The 14881-nt window shown below is 36.6% G+C and overlaps 1 protein-coding gene and 1 long non-coding RNA gene across 3 annotated transcripts in view; both read right to left on the bottom strand.

Moving 5' to 3' along the window:
• Positions 1-6216: 6216 nt before the first annotated feature.
• LOC113642768 lies at positions 6217-8390 on the bottom strand. The gene is made up of 2 exons (XR_003440649.2): positions 7999-8390; positions 6217-6498 (listed from the first exon to the last, which is right to left on the bottom strand). It is a non-coding gene; the product is annotated as an uncharacterized LOC113642768 (long non-coding RNA).
• A 4175-nt stretch (positions 8391-12565) lies between these two features.
• LOC113642723 (little elongation complex subunit 1-like) overlaps positions 12566-14881 on the bottom strand; it is a 6076-nt gene continuing 3760 nt past the window's right edge. For both annotated transcript variants that reach the window (XM_047813949.1, XM_047813950.1), the window contains exons 8-12: positions 14691-14859; positions 14395-14555; positions 13520-13710; positions 13036-13136; positions 12566-12940 (exon numbers count right to left, since the gene is read on the bottom strand). In XM_047813949.1, the coding sequence (XP_047669905.1) occupies positions 12666-12940; positions 13036-13136; positions 13520-13710; positions 14395-14555; positions 14691-14859 (897 nt within the window). In that variant the 3' untranslated portion in view covers positions 12566-12665. The remainder of the gene's footprint in view (positions 12941-13035; positions 13137-13519; positions 13711-14394; positions 14556-14690; positions 14860-14881) is intronic.

Here is a 14881-nt window from a genome sequence, read left to right as displayed (position 1 = left end):
TCTAGCTCCACCAGTCCAAAAATTTGGGGGCAGGTTGGCACACAATATGTCTTGGGTGCTAATATCAGAACCAGAATCAGAATCAGCACCACACTGACACACACACAGACATTTCGCAACGTTTCGTGACAGCGCCACCTAGTGGCCACGAGATTTTCACGTTAAGTCCAGTATTTTACGAATGCAATGCCATATCGCTACGAAACTTGGTATGGTTCATCAGCGACATGTTATGAGCGCATCTGATCGGCTTGACCCCGCAATCACTGCTTGCAGCTATATTTATTATTATTATTATTATTATTATTATTATTATTATTATTATTATTATTATTATTATTTAGTAGTAGTAGTAGTAGTGGTAATAGTAGTAGTAGTGCAAATGTAAAGCACGCTATTACTATATTAATCTTACTTGTTTATTGATCGGAATTGCGTTCTTGTTGATTCGGACGATTGATTGTCCCTAAAAATTCCCATTGAAATACATTGACGGAAGGGCAGAGGTGCCTCTTCTCTCAAGCTCTCTCAGACACTGTAGCTGTAAAGGAGACCCTCAATTTATTTACTTATCCTCTCGACTCTACCCATTCGACAAGTACTGGCTCTCTCTCTAGCTATCTATCTGTCTGTCTGTCTGTCTGTCTATTAATTCAATACAGACAGACAGACAGACAGACAGACAGACAGACAGACAGACAGATAGATAGATAGATAGATAGATAGATAGATAGATAGATAGATAGATAGATAGATAGATAGATAGATAGATAGATATTTGGTGATCTATCTAAAGTGGAATCACAAAATTACTGCAATATACATGTGACATATCCAAATGCTCGGCACAATGAGGAGAACTGTGTTACGTGATGTCATGTGACGTCGCTTGCAGGTCAGAACCCAAAATAAATTTAATTGAAAAATTATCACATACACATGTGACAAAAAATTCAGCACATTGAGGAGAACTGCTTTATTCTGATGACATAACATAACATCATGTGCATGTTAACCCACAAAATCACAGAAATCACAAAATTACCACAACATACAGATCAGAATCAGAATCAGGTTTATTGGCCAAGTGTGTTGACACACACAAGGAATTTGGTTCCAGCTGTTTGTGACTCTGGAAAATTGTCCGTAGTGTGTGATTGCGTGAGTGAATGAGAGTGTGTGCCCTGCAATGGGTTGGCACTCCATCCAGGGTGTATCCTGCCTTGATGCCCGAAGACATCTGAGGCACAGGCTCCCCGTGACCCGAGGTAGTTCGGATAAGCGGTAGAAAATGAACGAACGAATGAATGAATGAATGAATGAATGAATGAATGAATGAATGAATGTTTGTGTTTCTCAAAAGTACAGACACAAATAACACTATACAAACTATACAAGAAAATGCAGACGATGAGATACAATATAGACAGAATGAGTATTAAATATGAGTATAGAATATATGACTGATCGGTTATGTACATAAAGTGGAAAGTGCAAATAATATTGTGCAATATGCTTTTTGTACAATATATAGCAGCAGTATATATGCAACATTTCAAAACGCTCAGCACAAAGAATTGTGTATCTCTGTGCAGAGGTGGGAGTAAGTCACACATGTGCAAGTCACAAGTACGTCTCAAGTCTTAACCTTCAAGTCTCAAGCAAGTCCGAGTCAATTTTTGTGAGTCAAGTCAAGTCAAGTCAAGTCACTGCTTTATGTCAAGCAATTCAAGTCAAGTCATAGCTTGAGTCAAGCAAGTCACTGGCAAGTCATACAGATGTTTGATGATTTAACTAAATGTATATATTAAACAAATTTAAATCTACAGTATATATGGACTATGAGAGTTTTATTTGCAACAGAAAATTATTATATGCATTTATTTTTAAAAGGTGTCCACATACAGGTGAGTTGTAAATACAATAAAAATCTAAAAATTAATAAAAATCAAAACTACAATGCCTAAGATGTAAATGTAACTGAAATAAGGCCAGCATGAAAAGTTTCAGTGTGCCTCAAACATGGCAGGAGACCATAGAAAAGTATATATAAAAAGTACAATGGTTTCTATGCAACCAAATGGCATTTTTTGAACAGGCATTCCCTTTTAATGGGACATGAACACATCTTTAAATTAGATCCTTCCTTTTTAACAACAGGATAACAACAATCAATCACATCAATCAAAAAACATAAATTATTCAATCACACAAACCTTGAAGTGAATTAACTATTGGAGAGAGAAAGAGAGAGAGAGAGAGAGAGAGAGAGAGAGAGAGAGAGAGAGAGAGAGAGAGAGAGAGAGAGAGAGATGATTGGAGTGAGTGTAATTTATTAATATTGAAGGTATAGTTCACCTAAAAATTCTTTCATCATTTTCTCTCACTCAGGATGTTACAAGCCTGTATAAATTTCTTTGTTTTGATGAAAACAGATGTAGATATTTTGAGGAATGTCATTATATATATATATATATATATATATATATATATATATATGTGTGTGTGTGTGTGTGTGTGTGTGTGTGTGTGTGTGTGTGTGTGTGTGTGTGTGTGTGTGTGTGTGTGTGTGTGTGTGTGTGTGTGTGTGTATCCCCATAAACTATCCATACGCTTTTCACTCAAAGCCTAACACTAAAGACCAATTATAAGTGCTATTGCAAAAAAGCTGACATTTCCACATACCGTAAACAGTGACCAACCATTTACACTACATTGCACTTGCAAAAAATTAAGTTTGATAAAACTTTGTCACGCATGATCACCCCATGGCTGAACAGGTGCACTTGATGCAGGGATGGCAATAACTCTTACCGCTACCTTGAACAAAGAGGGGATGGTGTGCTTGTTCACAGCCCAAAACTGCAGGGAGTTCTGTCCATCACAAAATACCGGTACCCGAACTTAATTATTTTTGGTGTGGCGCCTTCCATGTTTCATCACGTCTGTTAAGGTTTATAAGTTTAGTGGCATTCACTAAATTCCAGGGGTTTCGTTACCACGACGTAAAGTGGGCGTGTTTAAGGAGGTCTTGGAAAAACGCTCTCTTTCAACCATCCCCCCCCAAAAAAAACAAAAAAAAACAACACAGCATACTACGAAGGACAAAACAGTCATAAAGGTAGATTTATTTTAGAAAACAAATAAACAACCAAAAACTACGGTTATGGTTAGGGTTGGGGATAGTGTTAGATTATCAAATAAGCCACGCCCACTCGATGACCCAATATCGGTTACGCTGTTCTGAAATCCCTGGAAATAAGTGCCTGCCATTAGTTAGTGCGCGCTCTCCCTCTGCTTGCCGCTGCGTTACGTGGTTAGCTTACGCGCTTGCGTGCGTTTAAAAACAGGTTTAAAAAAACAAGTTATTTCGAGTCATTTAACTCAAGTCACAAGTAAGTCTCAAGTCATGAATGTCAAGTCAAAGTCAAGTCGAGTCTTTTTTTAATATTTGTCAAGCAAGTCTCAAATTTGCGACTTAAGCCTGACTCGAGTCAAGTCATATGACTCGAGTCCCTCATCTCTGTCTCAATTGCACATATCCACTCACCTCCAAAAGTACTCTATATATTCACTTGCATCTAAAATTTTGGTGCCTGTTTTGTTCACTTGCATCCAAAAGTTTCGACATTCTGCCTGCCCACTCAGTCACATGTTTTGCTGGCAGCACCTCTCGCATTTTCTTCAGAAAATGTACATATCTAATAATAATAATTGTTGTTGTTGTTATACTGAGAACAAACCAATTGTAAATGCTATTTTTCCTAGAGCTTTCAAGCGACATGCACCAAACTTACCAAGGATATACATTCTATTCTGTCTAGTGTTTTATGACTTTTCTAATTGATTCTAATAGAATTAGGGAAGCTCAAAATGGCCCAATTTGAAAATAATTCCCATTGACATCAGTTGAAAATTTTTGACCGCTACTTCTAACAAATTCAACAGAATACTTCAGACTGATCAAGTTGTATTTTTTCTGATCAATCAGACTTTTGGTTTTCCCGTAGTGGGTGAGCCAAAATTCCCATTCACTTACATTGAAGAAATGTTCTGATCCCGGCTTGGAATGTTTGTGATTCAAACTCCGTTAGCTAATCAACTCTACAAGCATCAGCACATTATCTATTTATCTACCTCTACAAAATGAAGCCCTGGGATTCGGATGGCTTCTTTTCGCAGGCTTTTGTACTCTAACCAATGACACCACCACAAGCACAACCCACTGTATGTACCATACATATGGAATAAAAACACTGTCAATAATAATCGTACGTGAAAAAGAGGTGTTGTGAAAACAAGCGTTGTGCGTGTAAACTGTCATAGTCGTACATTTTGGAGTTGTATTTGAACAAACACACAAAATCTCGTATCTGTAAACCATGGCCGTAGATTTTGGGATCCAACTCCAATTTACACACAACTGCTTTGAATTACGTACGATTATTATTGACAGTGTTTTTATTCCATACATACACTGCACTTGTGTAGAATTGTTACACGTGAAATAACCTTGAAGCTTAACCTATCTATGTATACCTACATACAGTAGGTATCTATCTATCTATCTATCTATCTATCTATCTATCTATCTATCTATCTATCTATCTATCTATCTATCTATCTATGAAGAAGTAGAATCAAATTGACTCAACCTGCATGCAATTTTTAATATTGATAGTAAGTTAATAAAATGCTGCAGATTAGATTCTGTAGGGATTATTTTTCAGACCAATCATATTAGAGATAAGATTTCTGGCACAGCACAGAAATGGCATATGTATACAGGTGCATCTCAATAAATTAGAATGTTGTGGAGAAATTAATTTATTTCAGCAATTCAACTTAGTGAAAATCATGTATTATATAAATTCAGTACACACAGACAAAAGTAGTTTAAATCTTTGGTACTTGTAATTGTGATGATTTTGGCAGTGACAATGATGCAGTCTGGATGTGGGGAGGGATCTTTCCTCAGCCTTTGTAAGAAGTGGAGATGCTGCTGGGTGAAAAGTGAACAGCAGTGGGCTGAGCACGCAGCCCCGAGGGGCACCAGTGCTAAGTGTAGGCATTGATGTATATTGAAAGCATGTAAAACAGCATGTTTGATATGGATGGTGCTGTGTACATGGATGTATATTGGAAGAGAATGTATTGAGAACAGTTGAGTGTGTGTGTGTTGTGCTTGGTACAGTTCAGTTGTATCATATCAAGCAGCATGCTCATTCTCTAAAATAATGGCACATGGTGGCAAATAAAAAGCCCTAATTTCAAATACAATGTGTTATAAATGTTTAGAAAATTGGCTAGCTTTAGATGTCAACACAATTTTAAAAATTATTTATAGACTGTTGGGTTACATAACAAGAGAGTATGAGTGATCACCAAGGACCTTAACTGGAACTTTATATTTAGAATTTAGAATCAAGCTCAATGGCAAAATCAGAAACTATACTCCAAGCAGACCTAGTATTTTTTTTTAGCAGAATTTATCAGCAGCATTTTTCCAAAATGTTTTGTCAATTACAGCCTTCCAATTTGTGCAACTAAATCTGTCCTACATAATGTGGATAATTTCATATCTTGAAACAAAATACACTGCCTGACCAAAATGTCACACAATAATATTTTGTTACACCGCTTTTTCTTAGTTAAGAGTGAAGAGATAGTTGAAAATCTTAATCCTGTTAACACAATGTAGTAATCTATACAACTTCGTATAACAAATTCTCATCACAAGGATAAAACCAGAGGGACCAGAGGGCTTTTTTGAACCTAATTAGTTTAAAACAGATTTTTTGTAATATGGTACATGTGCCCATCACTGTGGAAACAGATAAATCTGGACTCCTCAGACCACATGACCTTTTCCCCATTGCTTCATTGTCTAGTCTTTATGCTCCCTAGTTAATTTAAGCATTTTTATTAGCCTCATCAATAAGTGGAAATGCTCTTTATTTTTGCTTTTAAACATAGCCGTGAGGTCTACTGTTGTTTTTTTCCCCTTTGATTTATTCCCCTTTTCATTTAAGTGCCTTCTGATCATGATCGTTCAATATTTTTGACCAACCACATTTCTTCCTTGAAGACTATTTTTTCCAGGTTGTAACATTGCGTTGAACAACTCTTAACCCAATTTTAGTAGTTACAGCAATTCCGAACTTCATTCGTTTAAAACAGTTATATTATGCATGTAAAAAAAAACTAATCCAGTCATAATTTTTTTCATTTATTATAAAGTACATTTATGAAAAACTTTCCATCGACCAAGCAAGAAAATACATTGCATAGTAGTGCAATTTAAAATGACTTATTTTTCATCATTTTGACGTTCTGAAGTGTCATCAGCTCTGGGACTGAAAAGTTTTAAAAATCTTGTAGAATATGGGACAAAATCTTCTTTGTAGGTAATTTTTGCTGACATGTGAGAAGATTTAATTATTCTCACATTTGGTTTTGCATCCTCCTCGATCCCCTCTTCGTCTTTAGGTATAATGACTAAAAGACAAACAAAAAAATATTACAGTTTAAGAAAGGGAAGATATAATATTTGATGACGTATGCACTGCAAGTGTGAGCATCCTGCAATATACATGTTACTTAAACTATCAAATCAAAATTACATTTAATGCAAACATTTTTTTTCTTCAATTTTCATGCATATTTAAAAATATCCAAAAACACTTGACTCTATATTCTTCTCTGGTTTCCCCTTATAGGATGATGATGAAATTTTATGGAGATGGGAAGATACCATTTTCTCTTTTCTGAGAGATACCCACAAATATATTATTGTATATAAAATTAGTAAAAAAAAAAAAAAAAATTAAAAAAAAAAAGAGAGAGAGATGTGTAGGCTTCACAATGAAAATGTCGTTTTTATGTGCCAAATGCGAATAAGACCTTAGCCTAAGATGCAACAATACAGGCCCAAACCATGATACAACCACCATGTTTCCCAGATGGGATAACCTTCTGATGCTGGAATGCAGTGTTTTTCATCTGTGATGAGTACACATCTAATATGCAAAATCAAACAAGTACTTATGAATTTTTTTTAATAAAACTTTACTTTTTTTTAAACTTCCCTTTACTGTTCACACTGTCTGAAAATGCACTACAGCTTTATGTTGGCTTGTTGAAGCCAACATTCTGTTTTGTTTAACATAAACTGGTTCAATTGAAATCAAAACGTTTATGTATTCCATTTCACTGACGTCAATCTTTCTTTGCTACGAGCATGTTCCTCATCAAAGTGATGCCTGTTTGTCTTTGCTGTTTTTATTCATGCTTGCAGTGTGTGGGATTCCGAATGCCTTTATCGAAGTAATCTGCTTTTAGTCATATTGATTTAAAACAGTGAATAGCATTCATAGGTTATTTATGTTAAAATATTCAATGACAGTAAATGTAAACATGTAAAATATCTGTAAGTACAGTTTGAAAACATTAATTTGAATAAACAGAATTAATTGTAAAAATTGCCCAGCACTATTTAACCACAATTTAACAAGCCACTGCCACAATAGGAGTTGGATAAAATAGGCCATCATCTGCAGGTATGTTCTGGGCAGACAATTAACAATCCAACAGTACTGTGCTGATTATGGGTATAAACACAGCAGATATTTACTGACCTATAAGTATTTACCTATACTGTAAGTGCTCATTTGCAGGTTATAACATCTTTTCCGATTGAGAGGTTTGATATGTGAAGCTGAATTTCTAACATTAGATTTACTGTGACAACTAACTTTTCACAGCCATAAGCATGGTGAGTGTTATTGATGTATACATTATACTGATGTTAGCCCATATTATAGCAGCACCATTCAATAGGTGACTATAAAGACTGTAAATCACCTATAGATTCTAGTGGCGGTTTGATTTGGACCGTAGAGAATGAAATAGAACTGAAACTTACTAATAGATGCAGGCAAAGTGCTTAAAACACATAATTATTACTAGCAATGACGTCCTTGCCCAAGTATTACTTACCTCGTTCATCGCAGTGGAAAAATGTGTAATATGCACAAGAACCAAGCAAAGTCCAAGTTCCGATTGCATAAATTAATGCTGTGCGCTTATACCACTTCAGACCATCAAATAACATGTTGTATTATCGTTTAACAGTGTTTATATATAATTTTGGTCTTCCTTGAAGCATGCAAGGGCACTAGCGACCTTCCGCTCGTGAACGAATCGTTCTTTTTGAATGAATCTTTCAGGCAACCGAATCGTTCTTGTTCAGTGAACTGCTACGTCTCCGGGAAATCACATCAGCAAATAGCATCCTAGTTCGGGCTGTGAAGGGACACGTGATTGGTTAGATCTACTCAACGGACACGCCCATCACTGACAGAGTCTCTTTTTTGAATCTGAACCGAGAAGAGATGTGGTGAATGTCCAAATGTACCGAGATGTTCGGTCATGCGCACATACGCGTGTTGTTTATGCAAATTTAACATACAGATCATTACTTTAATACAACATACCACGTTTAACATAATCCCATATTTATGCATGTGTAAATGTCTGAACAAACAATTCAAATGTTTATTATGCAAGAAAGCCTTGCTTTGGTCATCTGAACCACTTATTTAGATTTATTTGATTTATTTCATGAATAGAGTAGGCACACAGTTTTAACAAGTAAATAGTCATGTGAACACTTTAGGACACCCTAAAGTGCTCTTTTGTTTTTTTTACATTTTAAACAAGTTCTTGTAAGAGAAAAGTAAGGACATCCCAACATTTATTTTTACTTAAAATGGATAAAATTACCTACAGGTGCATCGGGTGCAAATGATTAGAACATTGTTACAGAGCATTTTGAAGAAGGCTTGCCCTATTCTTGTGCTCCATCCACTGGCTTCTGGGTGGCATCAGATTTAAACAGTCACTAGCTATCAGATGAGGAGTGAAGACCTACCTCTTACTGAAACATTTGAACTAGTACTTTTTCTCTGTTTGTTGTATGTGTATATTTAAAAAAAACAACAACAAATAAATAAATAAACTGAACAGAGTTTTAGGTTGCTGGTATCCTAAGGCTCGACGGATTCATCTATAGAGACTTAAAAGCACTTTTTTTTTTACATTGCTCTTGATAAGGACATTTGCCATATGTCATAAATGTAAATGTATTTAAACCTCGGATATTTAGTTTGGTTTGCGTTTAATTGTTCTTAATTGAATTGAGAGATATCACCATGTTGAGATCCAAAGAGCTCTCTGGGGCCTTCGGAAAGAAGATTGTTGATGCTTACGGGAAATAAAAAGACCTCCAGAGAATTTGTAATCAACCATTCTCTGTCTGAAAATCATTTGCAAGTGGAGAACATTTAAAATAACTGCCAACATGACCAGGTCAGGCCATCCAAGCAAATTCATCCCAAGAGCAGACTGTAAGATGCTTAAAGAAGTCTCCAAAAACTCTAAAATATCATCGTAGGACCTACAGCAAGCTCTTCCTATAGTTTATGTCAAAGTGCATGAATCTACAATCAGAACGAGACTGCTCTTTAGAGGAGTGCTAGGTTGGAAACCTTCTCTGTCTAAGAAAAACTTGAGAGCAAGACTGAAGTTTGCAAAAGAACACAGAGAGAAAGTATTTTGTGAAATATTGTGCTTTGGGCAGATGAGTCTAAAATTTAATTATTTGGAGACCATAACAGTGGGCATATTTGGTGTAACCAAATACAGCATTTCAGCAAAAGAACCTCATACCTGTTAAACATGTAGGTGGAAGTGTTATGGTTTGGGGATGCTTTGATGCAGCAGGACCCGGCCAGCTCATCATCACAGAATCCACTATGAATTCTACATTGCATCAGAAGGTGCTTGAGGAACATGTGAGACCAGCTGTCAAAAAATTTTAAGCTGAATAGGACTGGATCTGGCAACATGACAAAAACATAACAGATAATCCAACAAGGATTTGCTGAAAAGTAAAAAATGGAGGGTTAAAGCCCAGATCTAAATCCTATTTAGATCCTACACATTTCACTAAATGTCATACAGTGTATGTTTGAATTTGGAATTCATTGAGATGAAGTGAGGTGATTTGAAACGGATTGTGCATGCAAGAAACCCCTCAAACTTCACAAAGGTTGAAGATTTCTGCATTGAACAGTGGGAGAATCTTTCTTACAGTTGATGTCAGAAACTGGTAAATGGCTACAAGAAATGTCTCATTGAGGTTATTTTCAGCCAAAGGGGGAAAATCTATTAAGTCATAGAGTGTCCTAACTTTTTCCTCAGTTGAAATACTCATTTTGTTGATTTCTTTTGTTTAATAAGTGATAATTTGACATGTTGCCATTTCTTAATAAAGAACTTAATATTTCATGGGGTGTACTGATTTTTTTTACATGATATGAGACATAACGCATAAGACACTCTTTTTCGCCACCTGCTGGCGGAATTATGTAATATAAAGAAATGGTCACTGAACGAATCATTTTGGTGAATCACCTGAAAATGAACGACTCTCTTAAAAGAATCAAAATGTCCACCATTGCACACGTGTTAGGCTACATCCTGTACGGCACGCATTTTTTACGTCCCTGACTGCGCATGTCATTCTACGACATTGCATCACGTTTTAAGACTTTAAAAGGAGCATTAGATAAAACCAGCGCCGATAAAAAGCTTGGAGTTGCGTCACTATACTATACACGATACTATATACAGTCGTGTGCAAAAGTTTAGGAACCCCTGACCATTTCCATGATTTTCATTTATAAATATTTGGATGTTTGAATCAGCAATTTCATTTTGATCTATCAAATAACTGAAGTACACAGTAATATTTCAGTAAATGAGGTTTATTGCATTAACAGAAAATGCGCAATATGCATTAAAACGAAATTAGACAGGTGCATAAATTTGAGCACCCCAGGAGAAAAATCACAAATTTTTAGTAGAGCCTCCTTTAGCAAAAATAACAGCCTCTAGATGTTTCCTATATATATTCCTATATATATTCCTAGATGCCTGTAATGAGTGTCTGGATTCTGGATGAATGTATTTTGGACCATTCCTCCTTACAAAACATCTCCAGTTCAGTTAGATTTGATGGTTGTCGAGCATGGACATCCCAGTGACCAGACCTGAATATCATTGATCACCCCACAGATGTTCAATGATATTCAGGTCTGGGGACTGGGATGGCCATTCCAGAACACTGTACTTGTTCCTCTGCATAAATGCCCGAGTAGATTTTGAGCAGTGTTTTGGGTCGTTGTCTTGTTGAAACATCCATCCCTGTCGTAACTTCAACTTTGTGACTGATTCTTCAACATTATTCTCAAGAATCTGCTGATATTCAGTGGAATCCATGCGACCCTCAATTTTAATCAGATTCCCACTGGCCACACAGCCCCACAGCATGATGGAACCTCCACCAAATTTTACTGTGGGCAGCAAGTGTTTTTCTTGGAATGCTGTGTTCTTTTGCCACCATGCATAAAGCCCCATGTTATGACCAAATAACTCAATCTTTGTTTCATCACTCCACAGCACCTTATTCCAAAATGAAGCTGGCTTTTCCAAATGTGTGTTTGCATACCTCAAGTGACTCTGTTTGTGGCGTTTGTGGTGCAGAAAAGGCTTCTTTCGCAAAATACTCTCCCATACAGCTTCATCTTGTGCTAAGTGTGCTGAATTGTTGAACGATGCACAGTGACACCATCTGCAGCAAGTTGATGTGGTAGGTCTTTGGAGGTGATCTGTGGGCTGTTTTTGACTGTTCTCACCAACCTTTGCCTTTGCCTCTCCAATATTTTACGTGGCCTGCCACTTCTGGCCTTAACAAGAACTGTGCCTGTGGTCTTCCATTTCCTCACTATGTTCCTCACAGTGGACACTGACAGCTTATATCTCTGCGATACCTTTTTGTAGCCTTCCCCTAAACCATAATGTAGAACAATCTTTGTTTTCAGGTCATTTGAGAGTTGTTTTGGCAATTGGCAAAGTTGCAATTGGCCTTAAATACCTTTTCTCATGATTGGATGCACCTGTCTATGAAGTTCAAGGCTTTATGAGCTCACCAAACATATTGTGTGTTCCAATTAATCAGTGCTAAGTAGTTACAGGTATTCAAAACAACAAAATGGCAAGGGTGCCCAAATTTATGCACCTGATTACTTTTGTTTTCTGTTAATCCAATAAACCTCATTTCACTACTGAAATATTACTGTGTCCTTCAGTTATTCGATAGATCATAATGAAATTGCTGATCCAAACACCCAAATATTTCTAGGTGAAAATCATGGAAATTGTCAGGGGTTCCTAAACTTTTGCATTCGACTGTATTTTGGTAGTTCAGGAATTATAGATTACATTAAGTAACTCATAAAGAAGTTTTAACACTATTAAACTTAAGTAACCAAAGTTACTTTTCAAATGCTGACATGGAATTGATCATTAATATCTGATTAGTAAAAATGAAATGTTTTTCATTTATGGCCGAATATGTTCAACTTTTATCTGTTTAAGATTTTCACACATCAAAGTCAATAGCATAAGGATTTTTTCCCCATACAAATTAACTAAGACAAAATAGAGGTAATAATAAATATATTTATTAAATATTTACAGGTTAAATTAAATGTTTATTTGATTTACAGATGTATTAAATATTTACAGGTTAGATAAAATATTTACAGGTTACAGAACGTAGTGATCTGTTTAATGCAGCTGGTGACAGCCGGAGGAACTGCTTGTTTCATCCCTTTTTGCCATGATGTCAAAGCCTCCAGGGCATCTCTGGGGTTGCCGGGTGCCAGATCATGAGTTGCGTAGAACACTGAGAGCTGCACCTCCCAAGGCATATCTGCATACCCTCCTGTGTAGTTTGCAAAGTCTTTTATACCGTTGGTAAGGTCCTGGACCGTCATAATCTCTTTTTCCTTAAGGCCCAGCTGGCCAAGTCGCCCTGTATGAGATGGACAAAGACCAAGAGTGAAAAACTGAAAAATTCAGAGGTAGCGTGTGATAATTCCCAAAAAACATGATTTACAATAGACTCACCAAGTAGCCTCAAAAGTGCTGCTACACAGACGTCTCCAATTGCCGATTGCTGAGATATTTTTCGCATCAGCCAAGTGCTCATGGTCTGCCAAATCTCCTGCCTGGTAAATTAGAAAAAGAGAAAAAACACCATGATGTGTGACTTTGTGGTGGTGGACATACTGTAGATCTTTTGGAAATTTGCAATATTTAAAATTTCACCCTGACTGAATTAAAACCCTTGATGTTTTGAGCATGCTGGTCTCAGAAAATAATAAACAAAGGGCTGGTATTTAATTACAGAAAAAACAGAACATGTAATCTCAAGTCAGAAAGAACAAAAAATAGCAATAGATAGGAATAAAGAAGGCCTACAGTCAAACACTGTTATATTTGAACTTGTCTTTTTTGTTAATCACTTCAGATAAATTGACTGTCGAATGTATGCAATACATCTGGAAAGTTGAGAATGGTGTATGTCATGTACAGTATGTGTTGCAGTTACCTTATAACATATATGAAGGTCCATATAAAGCCCTGTTGTGTGCACAGAAGATCAAGGCTGTAGATGTAGTCCCAGGCAGCAGGGCAGAGGTCCACGCCATACCAGCTGTTCTTCCTGAAGGTCAGACTGCTGTCCTGGAAGAGAGCCTTCAGTGTGCTGGAGATGATTTGGTGGACATAACCTGGAGGCTTCTGACAAAGAAAATAAAAAATTCCAATAGTCATAAAATGTTTCCAATAATCTGGTGAGGACGGAAAGCCATCGACCAATCAAAGTGCAGATCCTTAAAATACAGAGGTATGGCTAAGAAACGTCATTCTGCCATTTTACAATCTTTATTGATCAAACCTAATATAAGGAGGAGTCCTAGATGTAATAATGTAAAAATAACCACCAGGCGACACCATGATTTTTAAACAGATATAAAATGTACATGCACGTACACATAGTTAATAGCGAGTATAAATGAACTATTAAATGCCACAGTTTTTTCCTCAATTAAAAGTCAGCCTAAAAAGACATTAACACTTAATGTATTTTGTATCTTTGTGACTGGCTGCTAAGTGAAATGCAGTTTGTCACATTATTTGCTTTTGTTTAATGTCACTGGTACACGCTACAAAAATAGCCTAAAGACTGATGCCCTAAATCAGCCAATTCTGAAGAAAATGACTCTTATGAGATGACTTGTTCATTTGGTTCGATTAAACTTCCAAGGAATTTGACCCAGCACAGACACAGTAAAAAAAAAAAGATAAATTAAGAATGTCATAAAGTAAGCAAATGTTAAAAAGATATTTGATGACAGTTCTGAGTGTCATTTAAAAACAAAGAAACTGTGAAGAGCATTGAGAGTCAGTTAGACGGCTGTTTACCTCAAGCCAGTGCAGGTAATCGCTGAGGTAGTCTATTACGTCTCCCACTGCTTTCAGCTTGGTCACTTTTTGAATGGCACGGCACAGTGAGCTGTCGTTGGAAAAAACGCTTGGCCATGCTGTCGCCATGACCAAAATCAGCTTTGGGGCTTCAGGAAAGTCTGCAACGGAATACAATGATGCAATAGGAATACAAATGTATATATAGAAAAACCAAGATACATTTGTTAGTCATTATATCACTGTCCTGATGTCAATACATTATAATAAAAATTAAAAGGTCAGCTCAGTCTCACCCTCTTTCAGCAGCCTGTAGGCGAGGGCATGTGCCTTGTGATAGTCTCCAGTCTTCTGACACATGCCTACATAAACCCTACACAGAGTCTGCAGGAGTTTATGATTCATAGCTGCTCCCTTTGCCTCGATCATGCACAAAATCGCTGTCATCAACTCCTGTGCTAAGGCCTGAGATGGAAGAAAGTTATCA

The sequence above is a fragment of the Tachysurus fulvidraco genome, chromosome 5 (assembly GCF_022655615.1).
Source record: "Tachysurus fulvidraco isolate hzauxx_2018 chromosome 5, HZAU_PFXX_2.0, whole genome shotgun sequence".
NCBI classification, from domain to species: domain Eukaryota; kingdom Metazoa; phylum Chordata; class Actinopteri; order Siluriformes; family Bagridae; genus Tachysurus; species Tachysurus fulvidraco.
The sequence above is the reverse complement of the archived record's forward strand: the minus strand, read 5'-3'. Positions and strand labels throughout refer to the sequence as shown.